The sequence below is a fragment of the Pongo pygmaeus genome, chromosome 21 (genome assembly GCF_028885625.2).
Source record: "Pongo pygmaeus isolate AG05252 chromosome 21, NHGRI_mPonPyg2-v2.0_pri, whole genome shotgun sequence".
NCBI classification, from domain to species: domain Eukaryota; kingdom Metazoa; phylum Chordata; class Mammalia; order Primates; family Hominidae; genus Pongo; species Pongo pygmaeus.
This window is the reverse complement of record NC_072394.2, coordinates 65,505,245-65,521,332: the sequence shown is the minus strand read 5'-3', so window position 1 is coordinate 65,521,332 and position 16,088 is coordinate 65,505,245. Positions and strand designations below refer to the sequence as shown.

At 57.4% G+C, this 16,088-nt stretch overlaps 1 protein-coding gene across 2 annotated transcripts; it reads right to left on the bottom strand.

The window, feature by feature from the left end:
• Positions 1-1,278: 1,278 nt before the first annotated feature.
• On the bottom strand, positions 1,279-5,386 carry MRGBP (MRG domain binding protein). 2 transcript variants are annotated; one of them, XM_054468046.2, is made up of 5 exons: positions 5,159-5,377; positions 4,591-4,712; positions 3,209-3,290; positions 2,828-2,902; positions 1,279-2,422 (listed from the first exon to the last, which is right to left on the bottom strand). In XM_054468046.2, exons 1-5 carry the CDS (start codon positions 5,304-5,306, stop codon positions 2,235-2,237), a joined length of 615 nt encoding a protein of 204 aa, XP_054324021.1. In that variant the 5' UTR covers positions 5,307-5,377; the 3' UTR covers positions 1,279-2,234. The 2 variants fall into 2 exon arrangements, with proteins under 2 accessions (XP_054324021.1, XP_063515018.1); XM_063658948.1 differs by having other exon boundaries at positions 1,279-3,290; positions 5,159-5,386.
• Positions 5,387-16,088: the final 10,702 nt, after the last annotated feature.

Sequence of the window (16,088 nt, the reverse complement as noted above, 5' to 3'; positions counted from 1 at the left end):
CGTGGCTCCTGACTTCCACCAGTCAGCCTCTGGTCCAGAAGGGGAGGGCTGGGGCGGGGGGCATGCTGCTCGCCTGCCTGGTGGGCTTACTCTGTGGGCTCTCGCTTTCTCCTGGAAGTGCAGCCAAATGTTACAGTAATCGAGATGAGGCAGATCTATTAACTAGGCTTTCCCAGCACAATCTGAGGTCACCCGAGATGCGGTTTCAGATGGAGGTTTAGAACAGTGAGCCTTGGTGGAGAGCAGGACTCCTCCTGGCCATCCCGTGACACCCCATGTTAGTATTTGCCCCTCTTTCCCCTGCTGCTTCTGGACTGCCTAAGAGCCAGGCTGCTGTCCCGGACTGAGACTCCAGGACAGGACCTGGCACAAAGCCCTGACTGAGGCTGACCTCACAGGAGAGATCGGACGGGCAAGGAGGCACACGGGCAGCAAAGGGAGACCCCACCCACCCTTCCCTGGCTGCAGGGCTGAGTATTTGGGGTGTGAGTGGAGGAATGCCAGGCGGGCTCAGTCCTTTGGTCTATGTGTGTGGGGCCCTCCAGGTGCCTGCTCTTTGTGGCAGGCTGTTACTGCAGGGCTGTGGATTTGTCCCGGCTCTATAGAAAAGGGACCCACAGGGTCCCCCCAGGCAGCTGCTCTACCCTTGGAGTGCAGCTCAGGCAGGCCGTAGACCAGCAGCTTCCCTGGGCTGTTCTTCCCCAGAAGTGACAGTGGGTTTGGTGCAGACCAGCGGCAGGTGCCACACGGGGTGATCACATGGCACGGGATTCCTGGCTTTGCCCCTTTAGTGGGTGCCTTGTGATCTGCGTCACATTGAGGAGGACTTCAGGGACAGATGGCCAGGGATGTTCCCAGGTGGTGGAGGAGGCTCCACTGGCAGAGAAGCAGCGTCAAGCTGAAGACATTGGGGTGCGATGGCTGGCCAGGACAGCTTGTCTCCTTGTCCGCACACGGAATGCTGGACTTCACTCTGTGACCCAGCCAGCGGTCTCATCTTGCAGCCGCAGCTTTCAGCAGGAAGGAGCCCACTGGGTGCCTGCCTGACCTATGAGGGCCCACACCGTTTCGCCCTCCTAACATTTTGTATTTGAAGTGCTTGTCACAGTCCACAAAATAACCACTCAGAATCTGTTACTATTTTGTTTATACGTTGTATCAAGTGAATGTTAGTAAGTCATCTAAGTGTATGCTTTAGTTATAAATCTTGGAAAAATAAAAACTTCCTTTTGGAGGAGAAGTTAACTTACTTTGGTATCAAAATCACACAACTCCAGGTTGGATTTTTTTGTGCTTTAATGTTCACAGTCACACAAAAGTGGTATCTCCATCAGCACTGGGGTGGCCGCCGCCTCCTCATCAGCCCGACAGCTGCACGGTCCCCGCCTCTCACCCATTTGGTCTGTTTGCAAGTTACTAGATCATACAAAAATAACCGCTACAAATTCTCTGTATCTGGCATATAAAAACTGAGCAAAAAGTATCTCTTAAAGCAAAACATCTCAGAAAAAATACAACACAGGTTTAACTTCTGCAGTACTTTGTTCATATAAAACACTAGTAAAATAGGCTTCTTAAAAATTAAATAGTGAAATACCAACCAAATTATATACATTGTTACAGTACAAGTGAATGAGGCAAAATATCCAGTTCTTAGTTTCCCAGGTGGGGCTGGGGGTGGCCTTCAGTGCGTAGCACGGAGGGGCGACAGGAAGGCCACGTTCTGATGTCACAGTCAGCACAGAAAGAGGCTTGCAGCGGGACAAACAGATGGAAAGAACTGAGTCACGCAGGGAAGACCAGTGGCTCCTTTGAGGAAGAGTGAGGTCATGTTTTTATTGCTTGCTAATCCGAGGTTTTCCCCTGGCCCGATGCCCCTCTAGGTAGCCTGGATCCCAAACACTGCAGCCCATGTAGCACTAATCCATGTCACCAAGCAGCCACGGGGAAGCCACAGCTGCTCCAGAGAAGACAGAACGAGGCTTCAGAGCCCTCAATATCTGAGCTGGATCGATCCTGGTCTTTCAGGTCCATCAGGGTCCCACATGGTCCAACTGACACACACGTTTCCCCGCCGACAGCCACGTTCACCTGAGAGCCTGAGGGCGGGCAGCGTGGGCTCACGGCACTGGGATGATATCACTGTGGCCCGGGGGGTGGCACTCAGACCCAGCCGACCCCCTCAGCGACCACAGCGCCTCGCCCGCTTCTCTGCCGCCGCCAGGGCTGAGGGTCTACGTGCGGCGCCGCTTGGCAGCGCTGGGACTGGAGGGGTTGCTGTTTGCGGTCAGGACTTTGTCGGTGACCCGGCTGCGCTTCCGCCTGTCTGCGCCTTCTTTGCACCCCAAGTCTGAGGAGTTCTTCTCTTTGTCTTTGCTGGATTTTTCTGATGCTTTCCCCAAACTCCCTGAAGATGAAAAAACTGAGAAACGAAAAATCACTTGGCTGACAACAGAATATCCAGAATCTTATTTTTGTCTCCCTGTTCAGTTAAAAAATCTGCATATTGACACGTGACCCTCTGAACCCAAAGCTTCCTCCTGAGCTGGGAGCCCCTTGCATTTGGGCCCACAGAGGGGCCTGGTCCTCCTGAGGACCTGCCTGCGGCGGGCACTGCAGGGACCGCCGCTCCGACCCCAGCCTACAACATGGAGCAGGCACTCAGCTCCTGGGGAGGGGGCACTGCAGGATCCACCCTGTGCCTAGATGACCTGCCTGGGGCCTCTGCACCGCAGGCTCTACGCCCACCTGACTGTGCCCTGCCTGAGGGCAGCCTTGGGGTGCTGAGCCCCAAAGGGCATCAGGGCAGGGTGAGCTCCACACTCACCATCGTCAGCCCCATTGTGGGGGTCCACGTCTTCCTTCATCTCCTCTTTCATCTCCTCTTCTATCATCACTTTTCCTGTGGAGGAGACAGCTGACGCTCACCGAAAACCCACGGTGGTGGCCGACGCTGGGGGATGGTCAGGCCAGGGACTGCTCCGACGTTTGCTGCCCACACAGGCCTCAGCTTCCGTCCAGCCACTGCTCTCAAACAAAGTCCTCTCCAATCCCGGAGGTTCCAAGACCACCCAAGCACAGGTGGGGTGGGGTCTGCGCTGGACCCTCACACCTCCCTGGAGGCCCGGGGTCCTCACCCTCACCTCCCTGCCCTTGGCCAGGGTCTGGCCTTTTCTGAATCCCAAGCCCAACCTCTCCCGAGTCTCACCTTCTCGGACCTCCTGAATGATCTCTTCTGGAAGGACAAAGTTCCTCTCTGGATTCGGGAATGGAAGAATCTCAGACTCATGCTAATATCAAATAGAGAGTTTTGTTTAAGAAACAAGGGTGAAAATGCAGTTTCAGGAAGTCACTAGAGCCGTGTAAGAGCCACTTGGGGAGCAGCCAATGAGCACACATCACTGTGTTGGAGGCTGCGGCAGGCGGGGCAAGGGCAAAGGGCATTTCTTCTTTTTGTGAACAGCGCCTGCCACAGCTGGGCTTTCCAGACAGACCCAGGGAGGGCAGAACCAGCGGAAGCAGGTGCAGGAGACAGGAAGACCCATCGGGACCGGCATCACTAAGGCGCGCCTTGAGGACCGGGCAGCCCTGGTGACACACACCTGTGGGCCCCGCCTGCCCAGCACAGCCTGCAGTCTCACCATGAGACTGCGTTCCCCAAGGCGGCGTGCAGAGGGCACAGTGACAGCCCTGGGGAAAGGCCGCAGGCACCTCGAGTTCTCATCCACATGGCAGGAGTCCATGGACACCGAGGGTGTCGGTTGGGAGCGCCACAGGCACAGAACCAGGCAAAGAAGAAGAGAGTGCTTGCCAGGCACTGCCCTCCTGAGGTCACACAGGCCAGAGGAAGAGACCTATGTTGTACTGGGATGGCTGGTGTGGCCCTGAGTCCAACGTGGCTGGCACAGACTCTCTTTTCACCAGCACAGGTCCCCACTCCTCCTGGTCACCTGACCCCTGACCCCCACCCCACTTTTCAACTACACCACCTTCTTTGAGCTCCTGGACCCACCACCTCCTGCTGCCACAGGGCCTGGAACACCCACCTGTCTCTTCTGGCCACCCTGCTTACCTAGTTAACCCGCTCCCCCGTCACACACTACCAGCTCCAAGCTCTGTGGGGACTGGAACTGTACTTGTCTGACTCCCACAGAAGTCACCAAATTCACCTTGGTGTGACTCCGATAGGGTCACCCTCTGCCTAAAGCACTTCGGGGGCCTCCCAGGAGGCTGACAATGGCCTAAGGGCCCGGGACTCTGCATCCTTCCCTCCCTCCCCAGGATCTCAGCTGGAGACTCTGGCCCAGCACCCAGTCTAAAGCAGGCCCCCTGAAAAGCTAGCCAGCTGCTAGCACTGCGTTTGTGCTTTCCATGACAGGCTCTGGAGCCCCGGGATGCCCTCCTTAAGGACGGGCCTCACTGCAGGGGGCTCTGCCCAGCGGACCCCAGTAGGTACGGAGGGGCCTCTGCTCTGCCCAGCGGACCCCAGCAGGTATGGAGGGGCCTCTGCCCAGCTCAGGCTGACTCTCAGAGAGCGGTGTGCGGGTTCGTGCCCCCATCGGGCGGCACAGGGAGGGCGGATGGGCTCACCAGCGCCTGCATGTCGTACATGGTGCTCAGATGGTCCCAGATGACCTTGGATGGGACCTGCCGCCCGATGTTCTGGCTGAACTTGTCCCGAATACAAATCATGTGGAAGTGTCGGTTCACACCTGAGGGGAGGAGGGGAGGAGGGGCGGCGGGATAACCGGTGAGCGGGGAGGAGAACGGGGATGGAGGGGACGGGCTGCCCTGGGGACTGGAGGGGCAAGGGTGGCTGCGGAGAGATGGGGAGGGCCAGGGTGTGGAGGGGCTGTGGGGGGGCAGGGCTGGGTGGTGTGTGTGGGAGGCGGTGGGGTGTCCCGGGGCGGGGGTGGGGGTGGGGCACTGCGGGCTGGGGCCTCGCGGTGTCACGGGGGTAGCGGTCGTGGGCGGGGTCCGGGGCGGGGTCCGAAGGGCGCGTGGGACGGGGCGGGGGTCCCGGGACGGGTGTGGCGGCGGTGTCACGGCCCGGGCTCGGCGGGGAGCGTGGGGGCGAGGGTGTCGCGAGCGCAGGCCCCGCCCCGCCCCGCCGGTTGCCCGCCCCGCCCCCACGCGCGTCCGCAGCCTGGGCGCTCACCGACGGGCTTGTGGCCCAGCATGGCGTGGAAGAGGCACACCTCCACCTCGGGGCTCCACACCACTGTCTCCTCCGCCGGGCTGGTGGCCGCCTCCCCCGGGCCCTTGTCGCCTGCGGCGCCCCCGCCGCCCACCTCGGCTTCTCCCATGGCCGCGGCCCGGCCGAGCAAGGAGCCCCCGGCGGGAGCAGGCGCGGCCACGAGCTCCGCGCAGGCGCACTCGGGGGCGGGCGCGCGCTCCGCCGGGTACGCGCTGGGGCTCACGCGCCGGCGTCGGCGCAGGCGCAGCCGAGGTCTCGGGTCTCTTCCCGCCGGGGACTCCGCCCTGCTCCGCCCCGCGCGGGGGTGCTTAAAACGTGTTCCTCTTTAAAGCACAGTAAGAAATACACTGCACCCAAACAAAAAAGTCTGTGCTTCAAAGGAAACCATCAGAAAAGTGAAAAGACGACCCACAGATGGGAGAAAATATTTGCAAATCCTATATCTGATAACTTCCTTGCAGAAGGTATAATTCTTATAACTCGATAATAAAAAGACAATCTAACTATAAAACGGCTAAGGATTTGGATACACATTTTTCCAAAGAAGACGTACAGATGGGCAGGGCGCAGTGGCTCACGCCTGTAATCCCAGCACTGTGGGAGGCCGAGGCGGGCGGATCACCTGAGGTCAGGAGTTCGAGACCAGCCTGGCCAACATGGTATAACCCCGTCTCTACTAAAAATACAAAAAAATTAGCCGGGCGTAGTGGCGGGCTCCTGTAATCCCAGTTACTCGGGAGGCTGAGGCAGGAGAATCGCTTGAACCTGGGAGGCAGTGAGCCGAGATCGCGCCAGTGCAATCCAGCCTGGGCAACAAGAGCGAAACTCCGACTCGAAAAAAAAAAAAAAGATGTATAGATATGGCTAATGAGCACCGTCGGTCACGCGAAACAAGAATCAGCCGGCATGGGGACCCCCTGCCCCGCCGAGACCGCCACAACCACGCGGCCGGGGTGACGAGTGCTGCTAGGGTCGGGGCTCGGGACCCTCGTGCGGTCGTGCTGTGGGGTCAGATGGGCCGCTGCTGCGAAAGACAGTCCAGCCGTTCCTTCAACGATGGAACCGTCTCCCTAGGAGGCAGCACCTCCGTGGCGGGCGCCCGCGGCGGTGGAACAAGACACAGGTTCACGCTGGGACCCGCAGCCGCGAGGCAAGCGCCGCCCCCAACCCGGGGCTGAACCTGCGAGGGGCGCCCGGAGCGCGGGCACCCGCACGGCGCAGCCGCGTTCAGCCTAAAAGCAGCGAGCGCGGACTGCGGCAGCGTGGGTGCGGGCTGAGACGAAAGTCAGAATTCAGACACCAAAATACACAGCATGGGAATCCATTCACAGGAAGAGCCAGAACTGGCAACTCCATAGGAATAGAAAGTAGATGCACGGTTGCCGGGGACGGGGGAGGGGGAGGGAAACGCGAGTCACTGCGGATGGGGACCGGCTTCTTTTTTGTTTCTGAGGCAGAGTCTCGCTCTGTTGCCCAGGCTGGGGTGCAATGGCACGATCTCGCCTCATTGCAACCTCTGCCTCTTGGGTTCAAGCGATTCTACTGCCTCAGACTCCCGAGTAGCTGGGACTACAGGCACTCATCACGGCCGGCTAATTTTTGTATTTTTAGTAGAGACGCGGTTTCACTATGTTGGCCAAGCTGGTCTCGAACTCTTGACCTCAGGTGATCCTCCTTCCTCGGCCTCTCAAAGTGCTGGGATTACAGGCTTGAGCCACTGCGCCCGGCCGGGCCCAGCTTCTTTTTAAGGAGGTGAAATGTCTGGAATTAGATAGTGGCCACGGTTGCTCGCAACAAAACCCCACCGAATCGTGCGCTTTAAGCGGGTGAACTGTATGGTCTCAATAAAGATGTTAAGGAAAAAACAAAACCAGAAACCCCACAATTACTGCAGGCATAGGGCTCACTGCCCGGGTCTGGGTGCGGGACGGAGGGGCTCACGCCCGCCCCCAGAGTCCAGCGCCTCCTGGGAGAAAGGGCAAGTAGGGGGTCCGGCCCTGCCGGCCTTGACCGCCTGCCTCCGACTCCCGGCCGCGCAGCCCAAGCTGTGGTGAAGCGTTAACCGCGGGTCGCTGCGGAGGCCCCACCGCGGGGCGGGGGCGGGGCCGGGGCCGGGCGGTGCAGAGGGGGCGTGACCAGGGCGGGGCCTAGGCTGGGGCCGGGCGGGGCAGCGCTCGGAAGGGCGGCTCGGGGGCGGGTCAGGGGCGGGGCCGCCAGGTCAAAACGTTTCCATGACGAGCTTAAGGCGGCATCCAATCAAGGCCGCCGCGGCCTCCGGCTCCGCCCGCTCCGCCTCCGCCCTGCCCTCACGGGCTTCTCTCCGCCCCATTCCCTCTCGGCCACGCCCACCACGGCCCACTGGCCAGGGACCCGCTACGCAGATATTTTCGCCTCTGCGGGTGTAGGCTCCGGGTCGGGCTTCCGGGTCCCTTTCCTGGCTCTGGCGCCTTCCAGCTGTGTGACCGGGCGAGGCCCTGAGCCTGAGCCTCTTGAGGGTTCAGTGCCCTCCTCCGTACAATGGGCCAACAACAGCCCCTTCCCTGGGGATCTCGGTGAGGGTTGGTTGCCCTGCAGGGTGCCCTGGGCCTGTGCCAGCGCGCTCAGGCATCCTGGTGACCAACCACAGCTGGCACTGGTGAGCGCAGCCTCTTAGCCCAGGCAGGCTCTGGTCAGCCTCACCTGCTGGGACCACTGAGTGGTCGAAGAGCTGGCTTGGCTGACTGGGACCTGGGCCTCAGCTTCCCCATCTGTGCAGGGGGCCGCTGGTGATACCGGTCCCTGCCATGCCCTGGTGGAGATATGGCCCAGTGAGACTTCGTGAGGGGTCTAGGCCACTGCTGTCATGTGATACGTCCTCTACCCTGGCCCCTAGGTGGCCCTGGCCTCAGCCTTGCTCTAAAGAGGAATGAAATCCAGCCCACAGCCACTTAGCACAGATACGCTCGGGAGACGGGACCCTCACCTTTACTCATCTCCTTACTGTTCCCTGGACACCTTGGGGTCCCTGCTCCTCCCCACCCGTCCCTGCCAGGCACTCTCCTCTTTCAGTCTGGAGCGCCTCCTCCCTTGGGCGTCCCCTGTGCCTATTGAGAAAAGATGGCATAAAAGGGCGAGACAGGAGCCCGGATCAGGAGACCCGAGGGTGCTGAGCCCCAGATTGGGCCGGGTCCACATGGAGACACACGCTTGGCTCATCCCAGCCGGGGCTGTCTGCCTGCTCCAGTGGGAACTTGGGCAGGGGTACTGTCTCCAGGGCTCTATGCTGGGCGGTCGTCATGAAATACGCGCTTTCCCCACACGCCCCCTCCTTTCTGAGGCAGGTGCCGCTGTCACGCCTGCTTTGAGGGGAGGAGTCAGAGATGAGTAGAGTGGGGAACTGCCTGGGTTGAGGGCAGAGCCAGGAATCAACCCTCAGAAGCCTGGCTCCAGCTGACCCCTGACCACCTCCCTTCTTGGCCTGCTCTAGTCCCTGTGGACCCTCACCTGGGCTCCCCTTGCAAATCACCCTGCAGCCCCCTAGGGTGCAAATGACTGCCCCCACCCCTTTGCCTGTCTCTCTCCTGTGCAGCCTTCACTCTCAGCTCCAAGGTCACCGCCCCAGCTGTGAGGGTCCCATTTGGCCTCTGTGGCCACACACCTGTGTTTCTCACTTAATAAGTGCTTTGTGGGATGCACTTTGCACACTTGTCATTCTGCATCATGGACGATAATTTGTTCAACGTGTGCCACCCCTGCCAGGCTATCAGCTGGCTCCAGGGGGCCGGGGCTGGGTCTGGTGTGGCACCACTGTCCCCCACCTCTCAGGCAAGGCCAACACACAGCAGGTGGACAGTGACCATTTGTGGACTGGTTACACAACCTACTGACCCATTCCCTCCCTCATGGGGATGGAATGAATGATCCTCACTCTTTGATCCCTGTTGCTCAAATTTCCTTCAAAACATGGATGTGGCTTCCCAAATATCTTGATCCCAGGAACAGAGGACCTGGATCCCAGGTGGGAAACACTCAGGTCCTGGAAAGGCTTTCCCATGGTCAGCGAACATACGAGCCTTCCAGCTTATAGATCAGTCTTGTATAAGTCTAGCTAGCGTGAATCATTCCTCAGATCGGCTCTGGGTTCTGACTAAGTGGAGTTTCTTGCCCGGGGAGCTGATGTCATCTCTGGAAGGGGGTGACCACTGCTAACCAGAGAGTGCCCATCTCCCAGCCCCATGGGGACACCTGGTTCTTGGTCCTGAGAGTCGGGTGCAATGGAAGGGATGTTTAGAAGGCTTTGCTCAAACATACCCTTGTGTGTCCACATGCCTGTGGTCACAGTTTCCTTCTATCTGGTTGAGTCTCTGGGACAGAAGTGGAATTCCACTGCAACGAGGCTGACATGGCTGATGGGACTGCTCCCTCTGCCACTCATACCTGAGACCCCAGACACTGTAGAAAGAGCGCAGCCTTTGCAGCTGGGCGGCCACTGTGGGTTTGTTTCCCCAGGTCCTCCTGCTCCACCACAGGCCATCTCCCTGGGCCTTGTCCAGACAGCTGGACACTGAGCACAGCTCTGTTGTCCCCTTCCCTGGGCTGAGTGGCCTCAGAGGTGTTGGGGACTGCATGGCTGCCAGACGAGGCAGGGGCTTTCCAACCCAACATCACCGAGCCTGCCTCTTCCTGCCCTGGATGCTGTGTCTTCCATAGAGCCGCTTTTCCAACACAGCCAGGTGGGATATGTCGTCACCTGATTAACAGCTCTCATGTCTCCTCCCTTTGCTTTCTTCCTATTTCGGGGAAATTAATGCTATTAAGGTTCTGATCTAATTATTTCCCTTCTGACCAAAGTAGCCTGTGGTTGCAGAAAATTAAAAGTTGGGCTTCAGGGGAACCCCCCATTGAAGGCAACCTGGTGAGGGTGTCCCCAGGCCCAGCCACCAGGCTTGCAGCCAACACATCACACCTCTAGGGGGCGTTTTCTACCCAGTGTTTGGACCCAGATCTTGGCTCCTGTCTGAACTCTGCTGGAGGGAACCAAGGGAAGGCGTTTCCGTTCCTGGGAACCTGCCCACCACGAGGGGGCCACTCTCAGCATTCAGAAAAGAAGTTCAGTTCTTCACATGGGGCATCGGAAGACACACCATGCTGACCAAAAGGCAGGCTGGTTGTGGCTCTGGGGCAGCGCCCATGATGCCCCCAGCACTAGACTTGGCCAATTATTGTTCCCACGATGTCCCCTGCAGGGCCAGGCCACGGCCCCGAGAAGGAGGGAGCTGCAGTGTGCTGGCTTGGCTGCCGCACTCTCGACCGCCTGAGGGGGTTTTGGCTCCTTTCAGGGGTTGCCAGATTTAACATAAAAATACAGGATGCCCAGGTAAATTTGAATTTCAGATAAACATTGAATAATTTTGTAGTGTAAGTATGCCCCGAATATATATATATATATATATGTATGTTTGACCAAAGCCTTCTAAACATCCCTTCCACTGTACCCAGCTCTTATGACCAAGAACCACGTGTCCCCGTGAGGCTGGGAGACAGGCACCTTCTGGTTAGCAGTGGTCACCCCCTTCCTAATAAAATAATATGATATAACATAGCATAATGTAATATAATCCATGTATCTATTCGGGACATACTTATACTATAAAATCATTCATATTTTAATTATCAAATTTGAATCAAATTTGAATTCTCTGAAATCCAAATATAACTGGGCATCCTACCTTTTATCTGATGATTCTGCCCCTTTTGCCTGAATTACCTCCTGGTCAGCAGCTTGATTTGACTTGAAACGTGGGGCCCACGCAGGTCCACAGCGTCACCTCTCACAGCTCACAGCCCGATGTGAGCTGCATGAGTGAGGGCCAGGGTGGGTAGTGCTCTCCCTGTCGACTGCTCCTTAGGGTCTGTAGAGGGAGGGAGAGAGGCAGGCCATGATAGCCCAGGGGAGACCCAGGCCCTGGCTCTCCAGGTACTGCTTTTGTGGGCGCGGAGGATTCCTAGGTAAGGGTGCATAACTGATTTCACCACGCCTGCCTTGATGGACAGATTCTGCTGCGTGTTTCTGCTGTGAGAAGCCATGCTGTCCTGGAACCCCCGTCCACATGCGCCCCTCTTATCCTCTGTGGGATGGGACAGGAGGAGGAGGAGGAGGGCTTACGTTCTGATAGACCCAGGGTGCTCAGAATGCGGGCCCTGCAACGGCAGACTCAGCCTCACCCGGAGACTTGTCAGAAATAGGTATTCTTCCCACATGTGCACATGTGTGTATACATATGCACACACACCTGTACTGCCTGCCATGGTACAACACATGTACAACACAGGTAGAACACATGCACACACACGTGCACACATGTACACAACACACATACATGGACACACACATGCACACCCAGGTGCACACACATGCATGTGTATGACACATATATACACGCGCACACTCGTGCACACATGCACATGGGCAGCACACCCAACACACAGCTCTGCTGCATCAGACGCTTTGGGGCGGGGCCCAGCACTTCTCCAGGGCTGGTGGGTGCAAGCACCACAGTGGGAGAGGCCACGCAATTGCCACTCAAGCTGTTTTTAAGTTGGCTCACATGGGCTGGGGGGTGCCGGGCTGAGCTGCTTCTCATTGTCTTTTTCCAATCTGCTGGGGGAGATGAGCCTCATGTTTCCTGCCTGCCATGGGGTGTGTGGTCCTTTGAGTCCTCAGTCACCGCCCCATTGTCACCAAGAACCAAGCTCAGCCAGGGACAGTAATCCCAGCACTCTGGAAGCCCGAGGTGGGAAGACTCCTTGAGTCCAGCAGTTTGAGGTCAGCCTGGACAACCTAGGGAGCCCTCCATCTCTACCAAAAAATAAAAAAAAAAAATTTCCTGAGTGTGGTGGCACACACTTGTAGTCACAGCTACTCAGGAAGCTGAGAAGGGAGGATGGCTTGACCCTGGGAAGTCAAGGCTGCAGTGAGCTGTGATTGTGCCACTGCACTCCAGCCTAGGCAACATGAGTGAGACCTTGTCTAAAACAAACAAACAAACAAAAACAGGCTGAGCTGGAAGGACCTTTGTCCAGCTGGCAAATGGTGACTTCGAGAGCCAAGGGGGCCGCACCTTTGTCCTGACCTGCTCAGCCGGAGCCCAGACAACAAGGACCAAGCTGTCGGGATGTGGGAGCATGTTCCTGGTCACTCTCTGCCCATGCTGTGCCAGCTCTTCACGGCACAACATCACTTATGCATCACAGAAACCTCTCAGTAGAGCCATTGCTATCTCCATTGCAGATGGGGAAACTGAGGCGCAGGAGCACTGGGTAATGGGTTTCCTACATCAGGTGGAGGAACCAGGCATGTGCTGTGCCCGCGCTACCCCACGGCCCATCACCTGCCCTCACCTTCCCTGAATGGTGGGTTTGAGGGGCAGCTGTCCTTTCTCCTGCCTGGGAATGGCCAGTCCTGCCCATCTTGTTCCCCTTCCCATGGTCCCCTGGGAGTTTTCTGCAGGGTTGGCAGGGATCATCTTCCTCAGGAGAGGTGTCAGATAGCTGAGGGTGGTAGAGAGTTGGGCTGCAGGCTGGGGGGGCACCCCAGGGACCCTGCCTAGAGCAAGAGACCAGCTCTCAGGGGCGATGACGTCTGGCAGCAAGGACAGAGCTTCTCAGGTTCTTGGCCGGGCTGGGCCCTTGACCCCAAGAGGCTGGAGTCTCACGGATGTTGGCCGTGAAGCTTCCTCCCCAGGCTGATGGGGAGCCTGGCGCCAGCAGCGCCTGTGCCCATGGAGCCAGCCTCTGCTTGCATGTTCCAGATAAGGCTCTGACACGGCCATCTGTGGTGAGTGTCACGCATCATTTCCCACTGCTATTCTCATCTCCTCGGATCCCTCAAAACCCTGGGACAATCACGACTTTAAAAACACCCAGGGAGACATGACACTTGAAAAACACTACGGAGGCTGGCCTGGGTTCCCAGAGGTTTCAGCTCTCCAGTCGGGTTCCTGTGGGTTCACAAGGGGCAGAATTTATTTTTTAAAAAGATGGAAACTTTCCCCATTCATTCAGCTTCTAAATTCCAGCTCTGCTTTTTTTTGTTCAACAAAGGGAAATTATTCTTTGGGTCAACACAGAAAACAGCCAATGTCCTCTTTGTAAAAGGAGCAATTCTTTTCATAGGCAAGAAAAGTCCTTCTGAAGTAAGTCCCTCTGCCCCAGCACGTCCCCGAAGCCGGGCTCTGCAGCACCTGGGCTTTGGATGCGTTTTCTGTTGACTTTTAGGAGGGAGATGCTGGGGTTTCAAGGGCCAACCCGGTGGGTGTCAACTGCAACTCCATGAGGACAACACGGAAGGGAACAGAGAGATGTGAGCCAGCCTCCCGAGGACCAAGCGGGATTGAGGCAAAGGGTGTTGCTTTCCCTTCTGGCAACATTTCAGAATCTGGAGGTAAGGAGGGAAGGCCTGAGAGCTTCTGGAGAGGAACTGAGTGCCCATAGGACTCAGAGCCAGAGTGACAGCTGCTTGGATCAGCGACACTGGATGCCTGAAGACAAAGTTCACAAGGAACCAAGAACCTCAATTGCAGCCCAAGTCTTCCCATGTGAGGACAACGTGTCTGCCAGGACCTGGGGTGCCCAGTGCACCTGAAGCACCTGAACCACAGCAGCTGGGAAGGAGGAGGCCACGGGGACGCAAGGACATGGAGAAAAGGTGAAAGCTGAGAGTGAAAACAAACGGCACAGAGAGCTGGTGCTCTGTGGAGTCTGGTTTACGTGGAAGGGTTTAGAATGGGATTGTATTTCCTGCCCTAGGACACAAACATAGCACTTGGCTTCTCAAAAGATGATATTTAAATCGTCATAATACTTAAGTGCTGTTTATCAGGATGGCCTGGTGTATTAGTCTGTTCTCACACTGCTAATAAAGATACAACTGAGACTGGGTAATTTATAAAGGAAAGAGGTTGAATTGACTCACAGTTCCACAAGGCTGAAGAGGCCTCAGGAAACTTACAATCGTGGCAGAAGGGGAAGCAAACACGTCCTTCTTCACGTGGTGGCAGGAAGGAGAAGTGCCGAGCAAAAGGGGGACAACCCCTTATAAAACCATCAGATCTTGTGAGAACTCACTCACTGTCACGAGAACAGCAACCTGGGTAACCGCTCCTATGATTCAATGACCTCCCCTTGGGTCCCTCCCATGACACGTGAGGATTATGGGAGATATAATTCAAGATGAGATTTGGGTGGGGACACAGCCAAACCAAATAACCTAGTTAGAATCATCCTATAGACGAAAAAGGAGGTCTCAAATGTATGACTGAACAGAAGGCAAATGTCCAAGATCTTAACAACGTGAAGGGGACATAAGGAAAAGATGAGGGTGGGAATGCGGGTGGGAGGGGGCCCAGGCTTTCCCTCCGTGGGAGTAGTCAGAAGTCACCAGCCAAGAAGCACAGCTCCAGTGCATTGCTTACAGGTATGAAGTATCCACCAGCCATCTGAAAATAGTGCAGTAACTAAGAAAAACAGTGGCGAGAGGAAGGAGCGTCAATGCCCCAAATGGATCATCTTCCAGAGCACGTCTACACCGAGATCAAGAATGAAAAGGTGGGAGCAGATTTAAGGCTCTTGGGCAGCTCTGCGGCCTGCTGTGTCGAGTGCCCTGGTGAGCAAATCTCTCAGGTCTGGGTGGTCAGGCTGGCTGTGGCGGTGGCCAAGACAAGATAGATGGGCATTGCTGGTCCCTCCTGGACACACTGCAGCCTTGGGACACAAGCAGGTGCTGGCTAGAGTCAAGTGGCCTCTTGTCCTTGCTGTGTCTGACCCATCCAGCCTGTCAGCCCTACCTTCCTCTTGGGGCTAAGCAGCTGGAGGCTAGGCCTCCCTCTCAGGGCCTCAGACAGTCCAAGCCAGAGGTGTGGGCAGCTGGCCAGGCCGGGAGCACTCCTGGGCCACCTGGGCTCCCAGCAGGGTGGGGGGCTTGTGCATCTGCCCACGCCGCAGCCACGTGGGCTCCTCTCCTGTTTGCTGGGAGCTGGAGCAAAGCATCAGGCTCTGTGCCCTGCAAGCCCAGAAATGCCGGTGGGCGCTGGGGCCTGCCTGCTGGCGGAGGCTGAGCTGACTCCAGGAGCCCTGGGGGTGGGTCCCGAGCTCCGTGTGGAGGTGCACAGGCTTGACGGCCACGTGAGAACCCAGATGCTGCGGTGCTTGCTGGGAAACTCCGGGAAAGGCTCTACATGGCCTTTGTCTGACTTGTCTGGGTAATTAGGGAAAATGTCTTCGGGTGGGTTTTTGTTTCCCTGAAGTTTCTGGTGATTGAGCTCCCAGGAAGTGAGGCTGGTTTTTGCTTGGTTACCTCAGGGCCTCAGCAAAGCCTGGAGGGGCTTGGCAGCCGGTGGAAAGGGGCCCTTTAAGCTGCTTCCTCTGGGACTCACGGCTGGGCTCTCCTGGTGGGGCCGTCGCAGGCTGAGTGTGGCAGGCAGAAGCTTCTGCCCAGAGTCTCTGGGTCTGCGATGGTTGACAAGCCCCACAGGGCCCCTTTCTCTTCCCCTGGAATAGTGGGGTTGTGTGTGGGTCTCCGCCCAGGCCCAGGGGTGCAGGGGCCCTCACAGGGCACAGGGGCCCTCACAAGGTACAGGGGTCCTCAGGGGGCATGGGGGTCCTCACGGGGTGCAGAGGCCCTCACAGCACTTGCTGTTCTTCCAGGTCTGGGCAAGAGTGCCCCCCGCGTTCCCTTAATTCTCAGGTCTTTGGAGCGAATGCCTTAGGCCTCCGAGCCCTGGGTCTCCTCCGTGTCAGGCGCTCACGCTGTGGGAGCTGCTTTCTCTCTGCTCCACTTCTGCAGAGAAAGAAAATCACAAGCATTTCCCACACTTCCCCCAAGCCTTGGTGTATCACAGTTCACTTATGGAGT

Coding starts and splice junctions, on each gene's coding strand:
- MRGBP (XM_063658948.1), bottom strand. CDS start 5,306: ATGGGAGAAGCCGAGGTGGGCGGCGGGGGCGCCGCAGGCGACAAGGGC. Junction 4,713..5,158: donor GCTGGGCCACAAGCCCGTCG/GTGAGCGCCCAG, acceptor TCCTCCCCTCAG/GTGTGAACCGACACTTCCAC. Junction 3,291..4,590: donor TGTACGACATGCAGGCGCTG/GTGAGCCCATCC, acceptor ATTTGATATTAG/CATGAGTCTGAGATTCTTCC.